Raw genomic sequence first — 17,954 nt, forward strand, 5'->3', positions numbered from 1 at the left:
TGAATCTATGCCCCCTCATCCCCCTTTATTTAAACCACTCTGGTCCTTGAGAGCAAGAGCCTTTTCTTTTTCTTGATAAAATAGCATCACCTCCACCCACTGCTGCTTACCTGCTGCAGAGCGCGCTGAGGGCTCCGTGTGGACTACAGTCACACGGCAGACAGAGCCCAGAAGTGTGATTCAGGTAAAAGCTATCCCTGCAGGTGTCACAACGGAGCCCTTGATAAGGTGGCCAGCACTCACACTGCCTTGTGGTCTGGTTGCAGCGATTCACGTCCAGGCTTCCTGCCACAGAGCAGTTACATGCATCATCTATAAAGGGAAGAAGGGAAGAGACATTAGTAACTAAGATTTAATGCTTTCTTAGTTAAATGAATGCTATTTTATTTTTCCTAATAAATGTTCATGACAATTTTGTAAGGATGGGAAAAAAAAATGAATTCTGGTTCAAATTCACTTGCTGACCCGTTTATTTAAGATGGGAAATATAGGCAGTCAAGTATGTAAAACTATACGTCACTCATAATTATAAAGCTAACATTCTCAATGTCCTTGCCAGTACTCCTTATCTTCTAGCCCTCCTACCCTACACTCTAATATGGGGGGTGAGGAACCCTGTATACTACTCAGTTTTGCTGGACTGGAGACCTCAAAGGCATGTGCTTACCTACATGGCACTGAGAGCACATGCTGGAAATGGCAACATGTTAAATAATGAAGAGTCTCATTGTACAGCAGCAAAAGCCTAAGGCTCAAATGGTTTACTGTGGTCATTTATACAGGTCAGCCAAAATTGTGCTGGAGCTGGAATCATAAGCTAATATGTTCTTCCCAGGAAAGAATTCATGGAGAGTTGAAACTTTAAGGTAAGGAAAGGATGAACAATAAATCCTAGATGAGAAAGTGGCCACAGTCATCCTGATCAGTGGGCTAAAACCAATCACAGTTTGAATCTTTTTCCTAAGTTTTAAGATTTAGAAAATAAACTTTCCTTTAGCTACATTTCAAAGAGTTCTTTGGATGAAAATATTTAGAAGTCCTTGGCTTTAGCCTTTAAATGTAGATGTATTTAAAGGTCAGCTCGAATTTGGTTTTTGCTATTGTTTACACTCATTTTATCAAGAAAGTATTTTCAACAATGGTTTGACACAGTACCAACAGAGGACTTTGCGAGCATTTAAAAAACAAGTAAAGTCAACTGCAGATGAAGTAAAACCTTGTACACAGTTTAGGAATAGCCCCAATTCCAAAATAGCTACAAACCTAGGTTTAACAAGTCCCCCCAAAATCTAGTACAAATTAAACTTCTGAGTAGGTGAGGCACTATATGAAATGACATTACATTGATAAAAATTTAGCTTGGAAAAAATAATCCTTAATGTCATTTTTGATGATTTTTTTAAAAGTTACTGAATAACTGCAAATCCAGGGTCTTAAATAGAATGTTATAAAGGCATTTGCTTCTCTAGTCTGGAAAAGTGAATTAAAATTCCTAATGTCATCACAAGTTGCTCATTCACACAAATCAAAGCAAAGGATTCCACAGAGAAATTCCCACTTGGCCGCACCCATACCAATCCATACCTCCCACACTTCTTCAGTTCCTAACCTTTGGGGTCAGCTTATCTCCCTGATCTTTCCATCTATTCTAATTTGTAAATAGATCAAATGAATGAATATACATATATTGGTGAGTGATTTACTTTATGCATAATTCAAGCATGCGTGGTAAATTAGTTACAAATCTCAAAGAAGAATTCAAGATTTCTTCATTCACCAAACTTAGAAAAGGTATCAGCTTCCCATCTCAGTCAACTTTCTTATTTTTACTAGGCTATGTAAGCATGACATCTGTTTGACGGAGTTACTTGTTTTCACATTATTTGTAGTGTTTGCTGTGTGTGTGTGTGTGTGTGTTTGTGGTTTTTGTAAATAAGGAAGCCATGTTTAGTGGTCTGAAAAGTTGCCAATGACAACTTCATGGTAAAACCTACACTCCACCAAAAATGACCAGAATGCTTAAAATAACATTTTTCTTCCAAATCTGGCAGAATTTCAACATACATCCAATTCCTCCTGCTGGACCAATTTCATCACAAGTTAAACTAACCAAATTATGCTGGTGTGGACAGAACTAGCTCAAGAAAAATGAACAGATTAAGAAAAAAGTCTAAGACTATTTTATTCTATTATTTCCTTACAAATGTACTTCCATCTGAAACCCGAATCAGTATTCCCAATCAATAAGTATTTTTTTTAAAATAACTTAATTAGTGGCGCCTGGGTGTCTCTGTCGTTAAGCATCTGCCTTCGGCTCAGGTCATGATCCCAGGGTCCTCGGATCAAGCCCCGCATCGGGCTCCCTGCTCAGCCAGGAGCCTGCTTCTCCCTCTCCCACTCCCCCTGCTTGTGTTCCCTCTCTAGCTGTCTCTCTCTCTGTGTCAAATAAATAAATAAGATCTTTTTAAAAAATAAAATAACATAATTAATCTAAAAACTTTGAGGAAAAAACTGTTTTTTTTCCAATAAAGTTCTAATGGATAAACTTGAGTACAAATCAATTTCATTAGCTATTTATTACTTCTCTAGAGCCAAGTCAATCTCTTCCATATCCTCTGAACATATTCTTTTTAGTCTCATCTTTGGACCTTTGCTCATTTTGTCCTCCTTGAAATGCTCTCTACTCTCTACATATTCAAACCTATTCCCTATTTCAAGAGTCGGCTGAAACTTACTCCTCCACAAACTCTAATTCTATTACCCTAGTATGAATCTGTAACAACATCTATTACCTATAACTCTCATATGCCAATAAGTTGAAGAGGCAGGAAAGTGAAGCAGTTATGAGTATAGACGATAGAGGCAGATGGCTATAGGCTGAAATCCAGCTCTCTCATCACTAACTTTATGACCTTAGAGAACTACCCTCTTGTGCCTTCCTTTTCTTGTCTGTAAACAGGGCATAATACAGTACCAATTACACTCAGCCCCAACACTGGAGGTAGTTTGGAGTACTGTGAGAAGTATAGCTGGAAGAAAGAGATACCAGATAAAATAACACAGCAACAATTCAGATGTCAGTTCATAGGCCACAGCTTTGTTATACCCTGTGGACAAGAAAGCGTGGGATTGGATTTATTACCATGGCAGTTTTTGACAATGTTTAGGAAATAGAGTTAGTGTCCCGACATTCAGAAATCCAAGTTGTAGGTTATCTAGGAAGAAAATAAGGGGTATAATATGTAATCTGGGCTTCATATATTACCAATATGGGTGCCTACAAATACAATGATGAAAACAGAAGGGTTAAGGATGTGGTTTTAGGGAGGATGAAAAGAGCATTTATTGATTATATGCCCCTTGTATTAATCATTCTAGTAGTAGTGGAATATATGGCAAATATTTCAGCAAGAGCGACAACCCTCGTGCCAAGAAGGGGGTTGATTTATGAAGACAAAATGTACTATCACATTAACATTCCTCTCCAAATTAACCAAGGGAAAGGAAGTTAAAGCAAAGCATACAAAATGCCAGGGAACATGTGCATCTTTTCTGTTTGGAGCTCGGAATCTGAGGCCCTATCCCAGTGACTGACCTCAAATGAAATGACCCAACTTAAATGAATAGTATGAGCAACAGTAATAAATGTAAAGCACTATGAATATCCAATAAATTGTGTTAGGATAACTTGTTACCTTGTAAGTAGAGTAAAAACTCAGAGCCTTCACAGTTCTTGACATTCATATAGAACCAGACAGGAGTTAATGCAGAAACAATGCAATTTACTAGCAGGCTGGCAATATGAAGAAGAAGAAGAAGAAAGGAATTTCAGTTGATAGGAGTAGGAAGGATCTATAGCCAAGAAAAGAGACAAAGTGCTGACTTTTTAATGAGGCAGAATCTTAGCAAAGCAGCACAAAGGAGTCAGGGACATGACTAATGGTAAGTTACTAGTATGGATGTTAATGGGAATGAAACAATATGAAGAGGACACAAAAAACTAATTATGGACAAGTCTGAATGAAATGCCAAAAATCTCATGTGGCTGCCTAAGAGTACATATGAAGTAAATTCTCCATCATTTGAGCTGTGGGTTTTCTTTCAATGCCCTGTGATTCTTGGGAAAGCTCTACAGAGAAATAATTAGAGAAAAGTAACATAAATGTTAGCAAAGAGATGGCAATCTTTAGCAATATTTTTTCTTTTTGTTTGACTTCTGAAGAGCAATGAAATACTTTGAAGAGCAATGAATTGAACCCTAAGGAAGAATAAGAAACTAAAATCTGGTGCCAGACTACTTGAAAATAGAAATATAAAGGCCCAGAGAAGAGACAATAACTTGGCATTTTTCTCTGAGAACTTGAATGTACGTGAAGATTTTGTAGTAAAAGTATCCAAAATAATCATTGCATTTAAATCAAATACTGAACTTTTTCAAACAATCCTTACCAAGGGCCAGGAGATGAACAATCTCAGCAATGAAAAATAAATATAGAGTAACTTTGTTTAGAAGTCCCATAAGCTCCCCCAACCCCTTTGTGCACAAACACTTATACTGGTAAGAGATTGTCTCCCTGCACATACTAAAGACCTTTTCTCATACACCTGGTAGTCTTCTTTCTGCATCCAGCTTTTAACAATCTCATGTCACTGCACAGTAAAAAGTCCATCATATCTTCTAGAGAATTTTAATGTGTTTTGGTACCTGCAGCTACTTTGATGGTAGTTTTTAGAAAAATATTGTGATACTATGTCCCAATTAATGTGCCCTCTGTCTCTCTGTCTCTTTTGAAGTCCTTTCTGAGTGCTGTAATTAACTATGATGTCTGGAGACTCAAGCAATTTGGTACAATAGTGTGTTAGCCTTTTGCAGATAAATAAGAACTGTAAAAGCAGTAAATGAAAGATCTGAATAAGTAAATGAAAAAAATTTTGTCCCCAGGCAATTCATGATGCAAATGTCATAGAACAAAAAAATGTTAATTGATAAGAACACTGTTGCTGAACTAAATTGATTACAAAACAAGTATTGCATTTATGCATAGAGACTGGGAAAATACTTGTAAATATAACTAACACAGAGCACTCACAGGAATCTGATTCAGGAATATAGCCTGAAATTCTACCTATAGCCTCTTGCAAAATTGCGGAAATACCTTTGCAAAACTCAATTTCCAACTCCTTTTGATTCCTTCAACAATAATTTCATTTTTGCTTTCAATATCTTCAGATATTGAAAGAATAAAAAAATTATCTATTAAGAACATTTTTTAAAAACTGCTCTAGGCTATTCCAAAACTTTTCATTCTTCTGCATATTCAGAAGACATACAAAATGTACTGTAATATTTACTTATGTGTCTTCTGTTCAGTGTCAAAGTAGCAAAAGCTAGAAGACATGTATTTAAAATGTATCAAGGCTCAGCACTTAATCTTATAACCAAAATTTAAAACATCAATAGAACTGAATACCATATGAGTAAATTTTACTGGATATAAATTTTAAAAAACAAAAACAATTTTTTAAAGCAATGAGGTTTTACTAGACTCTGTTCTTTTTTTTTTTTTTTTTGGACTACGTTCTTAGATTTTGCAAGAAGGAAGCCTTGGTGTCCCACAAGCAACTACATTAGCTGGATTGTGACACTAAAGTCACATGGGACCCAACTAATAATTGAAGTCTTTTGCAAAGCTAATGTTACAATTAAGATAGCAAGAATTGATGAATGTTTCAATTGATTACTGCACAAACAGCTGTGGAACATTTTAGGGTTTAAAATGCTATTTAACTGGGGCACCTGGGTGGCTCAGTCAGTTAAGCATCCGACTCTCAATTTTGGCTCAAGTTGTGATCTCAGGGTCGTGAGATTGAGCCCAGCATCAGGATCTGCACTGAGCTACGGTGTAGCCTGCTTGAGATTCTCTCCCTCCCTTTCTGTCTGTCCCTTCCCTCCACCTCCACCCCAGTTCCCACACATGCATGTGCTCTTTATCTCTCTTAAAAAAATAAATAAATAATAAAATAAATAAAGAAAATGTTATTTAACTAAAAGAAGTAGCATCTTTTTTCCTTTGGCTCCAACTTAAGTCTTTGGTTATAATTGCTCCTGTGTAAAATGAAGGAGAAGAGGGAAAAATAAGATAAAGATGTATAGGATTCCCATCCCTTTTTCATACACAACTGTTTCTTTTCCTTTGAGATTCGTCATTAAAAACCCTACTCTATTTAAACAAACACTCGGGAAATACCTGTAAGTATAATGACTTTGAACCTACCCAGTCTGTCTTTTCCACAAACCTAGGATAATATCTACAAAAATAACATCTGTCCTGATATTCAAATTGAAAAGAAAGAGAAAAATAGTTGTCAAAATCAAAAGTAGGAATACTTAATTCAAACCTCTGCCTATACATCAAAAGAATACAAAACAACGGGGTGCCTGGGTGGCTCAGATGGTTGGGCATCTGCCTTCGGCTCGGGTCATGATCCCAGGGTCCTGGGATCGAGTCCCGCATCGGGCTCCCTGCTGGGCGGGGAGCCTGCTTCTCTCCCTCTGCCTCTGCCTCTCTCTCTCTCTCTGACTTTCATGAATAAATAAATTTAAAAAAATAAAATAAATAAATAAATAAAGAATACAAAACAACAACAAATAATAATATTGTCTTGACTACAGGCCTGATTTCCTAAGCATACAGTTTATTTATTTCAAAATGTACTTTTTATCAGGCTCATATTCCATCTTTGTAGGTTTAGAGTAAAGGAATCCTGGAAAGGCCTCATTCTAGAGAAAAGGAATTATCAACAGAATTTTTATTTTTTTATTTTATTTTTTTTTAAAGATTTTATTTTATTTATTTGACAGAGAGAGAGAGACAGCTAGAGAGGGAACACAAGCAGGGGGAGTGGGAGAGGGAGAAGCAGGCTCCTGGCCGAGCAGGGAGCCCGATGTGGGGCTCGATCCCAGGACCCCGGGATCATGACCTGAGCCGAAGGCAGACGCTTAACGACTGAGCCACCCAGGGGCCCCAACATAATTTTTATTTTTATAAAAGATCTTACTCTAGCATAACACTGATACTCAAGTTACATTTCACATTTATGTTATGCCAGGGTAGGGTTACAAATCTTTGCAAAACTGGGAAACTCAATATTAAAGCTGATGAGTTTCTTGCATTAAACCAGATTTCACAGAAATGTGGAAAGTTTTAAAGCCACTACTTTTAAAGAAAAGCTTTAAGCTTTACCTTTTAAAATAAAAATGTATCCATTAAAATTCCCAGTCATAATTCATTGTCACAAAACATTTCTTCTACTTTATGGTAGGGGAAAAAAGTGGGTAACAACAACATAGGTTTTATAGAAAATTTTCTGCCTCATACTTAAGGACCATGTTGTCAGTGCTTGGTCCTTGGCTCACTGACAGCGTTCCACAATTCAAAGACAATTCATCCAATTACTGAGACAAAATGACAAGTTCTGGGAAAGGTTGTAACAACCAGCTTTCACTACTACTAATAACCAAGATGATATGACTGCTTATTGACATGTATATCCAACATCACACTAAAAACTTCACATGTACACATCCCTCAGTCTTCACCACAATCCTGTGAGGTAGGTGACTTGAAGGAACATAAGTCTGAGAGAAATGAAACAATCACACAACCAACCAGTACTGGAAAACAGATTGCAACCCAAACTGAAGAACTCCAAAATCCATGTCTTTTCACTATGAGAAACTTCTGACTATCAAAACAAGTACAAAAAACACTAGACAGACCCAGGACGTCTTACAACCAGAATTTGCTGCTAATTAACCAGCTCTGTGACCTTCAATAAGTCTAACTGCTCTGAGTTTCAGTGTCTCGATCTATAAAATATGGGTAATTCTTGTCATCTATCCATATGAAATACTTAGGGATAAAGCTAACATAATATATACATGATCTTTATGCTAAAAACTATAAGACACTGAAGAAAAAAAAAACACAAAAAAAGACCTAAATAAGTGGAGAGACACAGCATAACAATTAAATCTATAGATTCAGTGAACCCCAGTCAAAATCTCATCAGGATTTTTTGGTAGGTATTCACAAACTGACTCGAAAATAAATTTTAAAAAGTAAAGAAACTTGAACAGCCAAAGAAGAATAAAGTTGGAAGACTTTCAATAACTCATTTCAAGACTTATTTTATAGCTATAATAATCAAGACAATGTGTTATTGGTGAAAGAAAAGACACAAAGGTCAATGGAACAAAACAGCCCAGGAATAGACCCGCATAAATATCATCAACTAATTTTTGACAAGGTGCAAAAGAAATTCAAGGGGAAAGGATCATTTTTTCAATAAGTGGTGTTGGAACAGTTGGGTTGTCCCTCAGCAAAAAGCTGAACTTTGACCTAACCTCACACCTTGTTCAAAAATTAACTCAAAATAGATCATAGCCCCAAATGTAAAATGTAAAACTACAATACCTCTAGAAGAAAACATAGGAGAAAATGTGATTGACCCCGGAGTGAGCAAAGAACTTTTAGATACAACACCAAAAGCAAAATCCATAAAATGAAAATTTATAAGTTGGACTTTATTAAAATTTAAAACTTTTGCTCTTTATAAAACTACTAAGAGAATGAAAACACAGTCACCAACTGGGAGAATATTTGCAAATCACATTTCTGTCAAAGGAATTGTGTCAAGAATATACAAAGAACTCTCAAAACTTAACAGTAAAAAAACCACAATTTTAAAATGGGGAAAAGGTCTGAACAGATACTTCACCAAAGAAGGCGTATATATAACAAATAAAGACTTGAAAAGATGCTCAACATCTTTTATTAGGAAAATGCAAATTGAAACCATAATGACATACTAGTACATATGTAATAGAATGACTGAATTTTTAAAAACTGGCAGTACCCAGTGCTGATAATAGTGCTGAGCAACTAGAACTCTTCCATGTTACTAATAGGAATGCTTAGAAAACAATCTGGCCATTTCTTATAAACTTAAATTTACACCTACTATATGACCTAGCAATTTTAATCCTAGGTATTTACCCAAGAGAAATGAAAACTTATGTTCACAGGTAAGCATCAGTGAATGCTTATAGCAGTTGTATTCATAATCACCCAAAACTGAAAACTACCTAAACGTCAACTGTTGAATCATTTAAAAAACTGTGGTCCTTTTTATATGGTATGCTAATATATTTTTTCACATCAGAATCTGTTTCTGATTTATTAACTTGATCTGTCTATTCTTTTACCAGTATGCTAAAAAAAAAAAAGTTTTAATAACTGCAGCTTTATAACATGTTTCACTAATGGATTACCTTTCTTTACATTTTCTTTTAGTTGTTGATAGTTATTTATGTTTCCAGCTGAACTCTACAGCCACATTTCCTCCAAAAAAGATCCTATTGTAGTTTTCCCATTAATTCCACTTATTCTAAAAGTTAGTGTATCAGGAACTGGTAGCTTTATAATATTCCATTTTTCTACCTGTGAGCACAGGTATGCCTCTCCACTTATTGTCTTTCTCTCTATCTCTCAGCAAAATTTCATAATTTAAAAACATATTTATATGAGTTGCATACATATCTTGATGCGATTATTCCTAAACTTTGTATCATTTGTGGCAGTGGTGATTAGTGTGATTTTTTTCCCATTATCTCCTCTAATTAGTATTAGCTAGAAATACTTATTAACTTCAGTTTTTTTTGGAGATATATACATAGTCATTTTGATGAACTCTCATTATTTCTAATGTTTTTGCCTTGATTCTTTTGAGTAAGACTTCTATTTTAAATTACACGGAGGTCTTCCACTGAAGGTCATATCTTCCCTGGCTATCAATAGATATAATTCTGAGTTTCCTCAACCACAACAATTTGTTGGTAAAATAGAGCAAAGTGTTTCACACAACTGATTATCTTAATCCCTAGGTCAGCCTTATTATTAATTGTAATAAATGTAATTACCACTTACTATTACCTACAATGTCTCAGCCTTTATCAGTCACACATTTCACTTGAATGAACACTTCACAACAACCTTGCAAGGGGTGTTTGTAAATAGGGAAATCAGAACTTAGAGAAGTGAAGTCACTGCCCAAGACCACACAGTTACTGTATGTGGTGAGACAGCATTCAGACCCAGGTTTCTCTTATTCTAGTGCTCTTCCTCATTCCACTTCACCACAGAGCTTTCTTCCTTTAAAAAAAGGGAAGGAGGGAAAGGGAAAAACAAGAAAAAGAAATTAAAATTCTACCTACTGCTGTTAAATACAGTTGGGTGGGTTTTGTTTTTTTTTTTTTAGTCTATTTTCTTTGTAAGCAGGTGACATCAAGTCAAATGATTAGCAAACAGTAGGATGGGGGGAAACAGCTGGTCAAGCTACAAAAATAATTCTCAACGGGAGACTTAGAACACCTTGCATTTGCTTTTGGTCCCTGAGTCTTAATATATTGTTCAGAGCCAAAAACACACACCCATGATTTAATATTTGGGACCAGTTATTTTATTTAAATACAGTCTCGTAGCTAAAATAATACTCCTAATTAGTATCTCCAGTATCTCTCTAAATTCTGGATACAGACTATGCTGAACAACAAAACTGCTACTTGAACATAGGCCAAAAAAAGTTTTTTGTGCCACCATTTTCCTATTTGCTTGCATTTTTCAAGGCTTCTTTTCAAAAACCAGTTTTGCCATTTCGTAAAAGTTATTGCTTACTTTTTGGAAGGACATTTTTTTCTTTCTGGCTATTACCAAATTGAGAATGTACTGCAAGAACTGACTAAATACCACCTATATGGCTTGAAAGAATAGCTACTCTATCAAACTTTGAATTTATATGAACTTCTTTATTTACAAAATGCTCACAATATCCTTCAGTTTAAGGGGAGGTGGGGAGGAGGAAGGAGCAAATACAGAAATTGAATCTGTGCAACTTAAAATCTGGCTCCAGGCTATAAGAGAAAGAGAGCAGTCTATGAGGTCAAGGGACCTAGATTCAAATACTGAAAGCATTGTTTATGATTTTAAAACTCATGCCCTCTTTGTAAAGGTTTTTTATAAAATTGGGATAATAATACCTAACTTATGAGGATGTTCTAAGAATTACAGGAGACAAGGCAAAGAAAACACCTAGGATAGGGCCTTCTCTTTCCCCACCCTACATTTTTATTATAAGCAATCTTTTTAGCAAAGTAGCATCCTTAGATGTCACTACAGATTGCAAGAATTGAGAACAGGGACCATCAGAGATCTCTGAATGTACTCAAATTACCCTAAATAATGTCATTAATGCCTTAATTTTGTAGCAATAGAACAGAAAGTCTAAGAAAAAGAGGAGAGCTTCAATTTCAAGTGCTGCCAGTAGCTTCTGAGGTTGGGATTAGATTTGCCTTAGTGTATCTATTTACAGAGCACAGCTGAGCAACTTAAAGGCTAGCGCTATTTGCTCATTGTAATACCTGGAAAATTAGTTTGGGGAAAGGAGTGCAGAGAGAGCAAAAGAAAAGGTCAACTTAAAAATACTGTCCTAACCAGGGCGCCTGGGTGGTTCAGTTGTTAAGCGGCTGCCTTCGGCTCAGGTCATGATCCCGGGGTCCTGGGATAGAGCCCCACATTGGGCTCCCTGCTCAGCCAGGAGCCTGCTTCTCCCTCTCCCACTCCCCCTGCTTGTGCTCCCTCTCTCACTGTGTCTCTCTTTGTCAAATAAATAAATAAAATCTTTAAAAAAAAAAAATACTGTCCTAAGGCACCCAGTGATTTAACCTAGAAATTGTTCCTAATTTCCAATAAAAGGAGGTTGGTCCCACATATTACAGTTTAACATCTATCCCAGCCAATTTTTAAACATATTATTAAATGGATGGTTTGTGGATTATTAGAAATAAATATGTATTTGATTACAAATCAAATGCCATACCATCTTGGGAAAATACATGGGGTATATAGGGACAAGTAAGTAGAGAGAAAATCTACTTACTATGGTTGCAACAAAGACTGACAGGGAGGACTAGGAGAAGAAAATACATATTAGAAAGGTATACTTGGGCACTTTATCCTGCATGGAACAATTCTCCAAATCAGGACCACCTGCTTCAGAATCACCGGGGGGGCACAGTGAAACTCTGATTCCTGGGTCCCATCCTACACCTATTGAATAGAAATCTCGGGTTGGGGGGGAGGGTCTCAGGAATATGGATTTTTTTACAAGCTTCAAAAGTGATTCTGATGTACCTAAAAGTTTGCTATATGCAAAAGGGAAATACGGAAAATTCTTGAGCAGAGTAATGATGTGGCCAGAGGTGGGCTTCAGAAGTAAAAACAACAACATAAACAAAAATAACAACAACAATAATGACAACAGTAATGATCTGCACTCCACTACTTAGTGCTTACTTATGTGTTGACTTATTCCATGCCAGGCACTGTTTTATGTACTTTATATGCACAAACATTTAAAACATTCAAAGGACCTATCTATAAGGTAGGTCAGGTGATACAGGGGATAAAAGAAGGAAATGGAGGCGCAGAGAAAGTAAGGAATTTCCCCAAAGTCAGAAGGCCACCGATGTCCAACTGAGATTAGATTACCTTTAGCAGCAGTGTGAAGAGGGGACCAGAGGGGAGAAGACTGGAGGTGGGAGATTTATTGATAATCAACTGCAGCTGTCCAACAGGAACATCTAAAATTGGGCAGTGTCACTAGTAAAGACTGCTCTGAGAACATACAGATACCTGTCCGTATGTCGTACAGTAAAATTAAATCTATTTGCCTTTTAAATAAACACTGCAAGGCAGAAAATATACCTGTCTGCAGTTGTCTGCAGTGCTAAAGTTTAATGGATTTGGAGTTAAGAGCCAAGTGAAATAGCGGAGCCTTGAGTTATTCCAAAGGACACTTAAAAGAAGTACTTTTTCTTTTGGAACTGGAAGTGGGCTATCTTACTTTGTATGCCTTATCTAATCCTCTTACTCCTCAAAACATGTTGACAAATTCTTCCCACTCTCCTGCCACTCTCCACTATTATCAAACACTTACACAGTATAAACATGTTCTACACTGCAAGCTGTGAAGTTCTTTGCTTTATCATCATGACTAAGCATTTGGGTAACACTTCAGATTCAAAAATCTTAAGGGCATGAAAGAGGAGAAACCCCTTTTCCAACTCCACAGCTCACTCCTGCTCTTGTACAGGCTGTTAGAGGAACTTAATCACACCCCTTTTACACACACACATACACACACACACACTCTCTCTCTCATAGGATATTCAAAAGAAAACTGAAATGGTCAATGCTAAAATAGATCGGGAGGACTTTTATTTTTTTTAATGAGAATTTGGAAGCACCAAGATGTTAAGTTCGCAAACAATACAAAACACAACCCTCAAACTTCCCCTAATCATTGCCAAAGCACTAATGAAAGTTAACAATCTCAGAAGTTCTCAGGGACCAGCGGTTAATAATAAATCGAAAAAGAAATAATGTGATTCCCTCCTCTACTTCTAAAGTAATAGTCTTGGAGAAACAAACAACATTAGCCAAAATATCTAAGAGAAACAGGCTAAGTGAAATTTACCTCCACTCTAGTGGAATTTACCTATTTGTCCTTCACTTCTGATTTCAGGCATCCCATTCACTACCTTCTGTACCTTTAAAAGCTTTCACCACACTGTTGGCAGGATTGTAAAATGGTGCAATCACCATGGGAAACAGTATAGAGTTTCCTATAGAAATGTAACTACCATATGATCCAGTCATCCCACTTCTGGGTATATATCCAAAAGAATTGAAAGCAGAGCCTTGAAGACACATTTGTACCCCCCTGTTCAGGGCATTATTCATAACAGCCAACATGTGGAAGCAACCTAAAGGTCCATTGATGGATGAATGGATAAACAAAATGTGGGATATACATACAATGGAATATTATTCAGCCTTAAAAAGCGAGGGTAGGGGTGCCTGGGTGGCTCAGTCGTTAAGTGTCTGCCTTCGGCTCAGGTCATGATCCCAGGGTCCTGGGATCGAGCCCCGCATCAGGCTCCCTGCTCTGCGGGAAGCCTGCTTCTCCCTCTCTCGCTGTCAATCCCTCTGTCAAAAAATAAATAAAATCTTAAAAAATATATATTAAAAAAAAAAAGTGAGGGTATCCTGTCACATGTTACAACATGGATGAACCTCCAGGTCATTATGTTAAATGAAATCAGCCAGTCACAAAAAAACAAAAAACAAAACAAAACAAAAAAACTACATGATTCCACTTATATAAGGCATCTAAAGTAGTCAAATCTAGAAAAACAGAGAGCAGAATGGTACTTACCAGAGATTAGGAAGTAGAAAGAAGTAAGGGGAGTTCTATTTAATCGATACTGAGTTTCAAATTTGCAAAAAAGTTCTGGAGATCTGTTTCACAACAATGTAAATATACTCAACACTTACACAATGTGCAATGTGAACTGTATACTTATATAATGATAAATTTTACATATCTTTTATTCATAGTAAAAAAAAAATAGAAGCTATTATCATACAGCCTGTTTGTGTGCATTTCTTACTTTACCAAAGGAGCTAGGAAATTTTAATTGCTGGGACTTAGGAATTTGATTGTCTGATCTACCCCGTTTTTACAGATAACCAAAGCTAAGAGTAGTAAAGTAATTTTCCATATAAGCTTTGAAGCCAGACAGGCCAGACCACAAACATTGGCTCTACCTCTTAGCTGTGAGCATGGACAACTGTGGGGATGAAACAATGTAGCACAGGGCCTGACACACAGTTCTCCTTCCCTTTCAGCAATCTGTTAGTTTGTTCCAGAGTCAGAGCCCCATTTGGGTTGACAATGATAAATGGAATGATGGTTTGAAGAAAGGTGAATTTTTATAAAATATTTTAATTAAAAAATATATATGTAATTTAGACCAATTACTAAGAAATGCTGAAAGTAAGCTATCTACTGAAGTAATTTTGCTTGATTTTTTAATGTTTCCCTTCCCAAAAATCTATCTAATTTTAAGGAGAGAATGATTACAGATTAAATATAGGTGGTCATCTAAAAGAAGCTATTCCTGGAACAACCAAATCTCTCATACAGTCCTGATGGAAATATAAACTTGTATAAGGTCTTCACAGAACAACGTGGCAATATCCAGAAAGATAATGATGTGTTACAACCTAGTAGTGCCTAGGAACTCAGTGTGTGTCCGTGAATCTGCATTACCTGAGAACTTAAGAGAAATGCAGATTCTCAGGCCCGCCTCAGACCAACTGAATCAGAATTTACATTCTAACAATGTACTCAGGTGATTTCTATGCACATTAATTGAGGAGCACTGCCCTAGAGAAACTCTCCCATATGTGAAGAAAGAGACATGTGCAAGGAGGTCCACTGTATCATTATCTGAAGTGCCTACCAACAAGAAAATGAATACGTTGTGGTACATTCACAGAGTGGACAACTACACAACAACTCAGTCATTCAGAGTTACGTGAACCAACAAAGATAAATCTCAAAAAAATGCTGAGTGAGAAAAGCATAAGATGCCATTATGCAAAATTTAAAACATTGAAACAACACTATATTTGTGTGTCTATGTATGCGTGTGTGTATAAGCTTTCTCAAATGCATAGGGCCACATTCAGAATAGTGGTTACATCTGAATAGGGAAGGAAGAAAATGGGACAAAGGAGGAACACTTGAGGCTTTAATCATATCTAGCATTTTATTTCAAGATGAAAAAAAAATCCAAAGTGAATGTGGGAGAGAACTCAGATATTATAAAGCTGAGAGGTAGGTATACAGAGGGTGTTCACTTTCTATAAGCTTTTCTGAAAGCTTGATATATTTCATAATTTTTATGAAACATAGTTTCTCCCCATTAATTAACATTTCTCAGTAATAAATATTATCCTACTCAACCTCGTACTATGGTTATTTATCTACTTGTCCTATCTAGGTTTTGGAAGAACAGGTTTTACATCTGACTTATCCCTGAATGCATCCTCACCCTTTCCCAACACACAGAGACATGGCTCTTGGGCTTCAGATACTAGGTTAGGAGATAGAGAGGTCAGATGTAAGTGGAGTGATGGTTACCTAAGGCAATAAAATGGACAAATAGAATCTTTGCCTGGACAGCTAAAACTATGGCCTCAAAATGGGACTAAATGTAAAGTCAAGAAATGAAAGAAAGAAAACAAATAGCACAGTACTGTAAGCAGGACTGCATCAGATGCATTGAAAGGGTAAAAAAGAAAAAAATGCACGTCCATGGGCATGAATTTATTCATTCACTCAGAAAACATATTATTGGCTTACCATGTGCCAAATATTGTATCAGGTGCTGGGGATACAGCAGTAAATAAAAAAGACCAAAATTCATGCCCTCATGACCTTATATCTTACCAGGAGGGAGACATACAAACAAGTTAAATATCTAGTATGTTAAAAGGTAGTTAAATGGTAAGGAGAAAAACCAATGTAAGGAAGGGAAACATGGGAGAGGAAGAGAAACTGTAGGCATCTGTATTGGGGAATATAGTTTTAGGTAGAATGGACAAAGGAAGCGTATGGTAAGTATATACATTAGTTTTCCTTTTACATGTTCTTTACACATGCTTCTGGGCAAGGTTAGGAGGTTTAAAAAGTTCAAAGCAATGTTCTGTTGAGTAATTGAATGAATAAATAAATGAATGTGGGGCACCAGGGTGGTTCAGTCGGTTGTGTCCCACTCTTGATTTCAGCTCAGGTCATGATCTCAGGGTCATGGGATCATGCTGGGCATGGAGCCTTCTTAAGGGCATGGAGACTTCTTAAGATTCTTTCTCCCCCTTTTCCTCTGTCCCTCCCCACTGCCACTGTGCAGCCCCCACCCCCTGCCGCCTCTCTAAAAAATAAATGAATGGTGATGGACATTGGGGAGGGTATGTGCTATGGTGAGCATTGTGAATTGTGTAAGACTGATGAATCACAGACCCGTACCCCTGAAACAAATAATATATTATATGAAAGAAAGAAAGAAAGAAAGAAAGAAAGAAAGAAAGAAAGAAAGAAAGAAAAAATCTAATCACTGAAAAAAAAATGAATGAATGAATGAATGAATAGGACTAAATGATGGGAAGAAAAATACCAAGAACATGAAAAGAGAAAACCCTAATTCTTCTCTGAGGTTGCTAGAGAGAAGATTCTCAGCAAGGCACATAATGATTAATTCACTCATTCAACAAATTAGTATGGTACCAGAAATGGGGAATATAATTTCTAGATGCCAGAGATACAGCAATGTAGAAGAAAGCTATGTCCCTGACCTCATACAGCTTACAGTCTTATAGCAGAGAGAAAAACAAAGGAGCTATATAGTGTGATAAGTAGTAAAATGGAAATATGCACACAATGTTATGGGAAAACATGGTATGTGTGTTTGCACTGGGAAAACACCTAATTAAGACTTTCCAAAGGAAGAAATCTAAATAGGCACACAAAGAATGTGGAGGAGGTTTAGCCAAGCTAGGAGTAAAGGGGAAGAATATCCCAAATTCAAGGTGGTAGCACATGTAATGACCTAGACGTTAAGACAGAGCATAGTACCACAGAGACTTGCGAAAAATTCATTGTGGCATGAGCATAGAATAGGAGGCCAGAGTAGTGACAGGTCAAGGCATTTGAGTAGCCATGGAAGAATTTTACACAAGATAGAATGACATTATCAGATCTACATTTTATTTTTTTTTTAAGATTTATTTATTGGGCGCCTGGGTGGCTCAGTTGGTTAAGCAACTGCCTTCGGCTCAGGTCATGATCCTGGAGTCCCGGGATCGAGTCCCGCATTGGGCTCCCTGCTCGGCGGGGAGTCTGCTTCTCCCTCTGATCCTCCCCCTCTCATGCTTTCTGTCTCCCATTCTCTCTCAGATAAATAAATAAAATCTTTAAAAAAAAAAAAA

The 17,954-nt window shown here is 36.7% G+C and overlaps 1 protein-coding gene across 1 annotated transcript in view; it reads right to left on the reverse strand.

Moving 5' to 3' along the window:
• The window catches only part of MEGF9 (multiple EGF like domains 9), an 86,087-nt gene that overhangs the window by 43,557 nt on the left and 24,576 nt on the right, over window positions 1–17,954 (reverse strand). The window contains exon 2 of the mRNA XM_006747707.3: window positions 111–312. Within this exon, the coding sequence (XP_006747770.2) occupies window positions 111–312 (202 nt within the window). The remainder of the gene's footprint in view (window positions 1–110; window positions 313–17,954) is intronic.

The sequence above is a fragment of the Leptonychotes weddellii genome, chromosome 14, assembly GCF_054177405.1.
Source record: "Leptonychotes weddellii isolate Sample4059 chromosome 14, ASM5417740v2, whole genome shotgun sequence".
In the NCBI taxonomy this organism is placed as follows: Eukaryota; Metazoa; Chordata; class Mammalia; order Carnivora; family Phocidae; genus Leptonychotes; species Leptonychotes weddellii.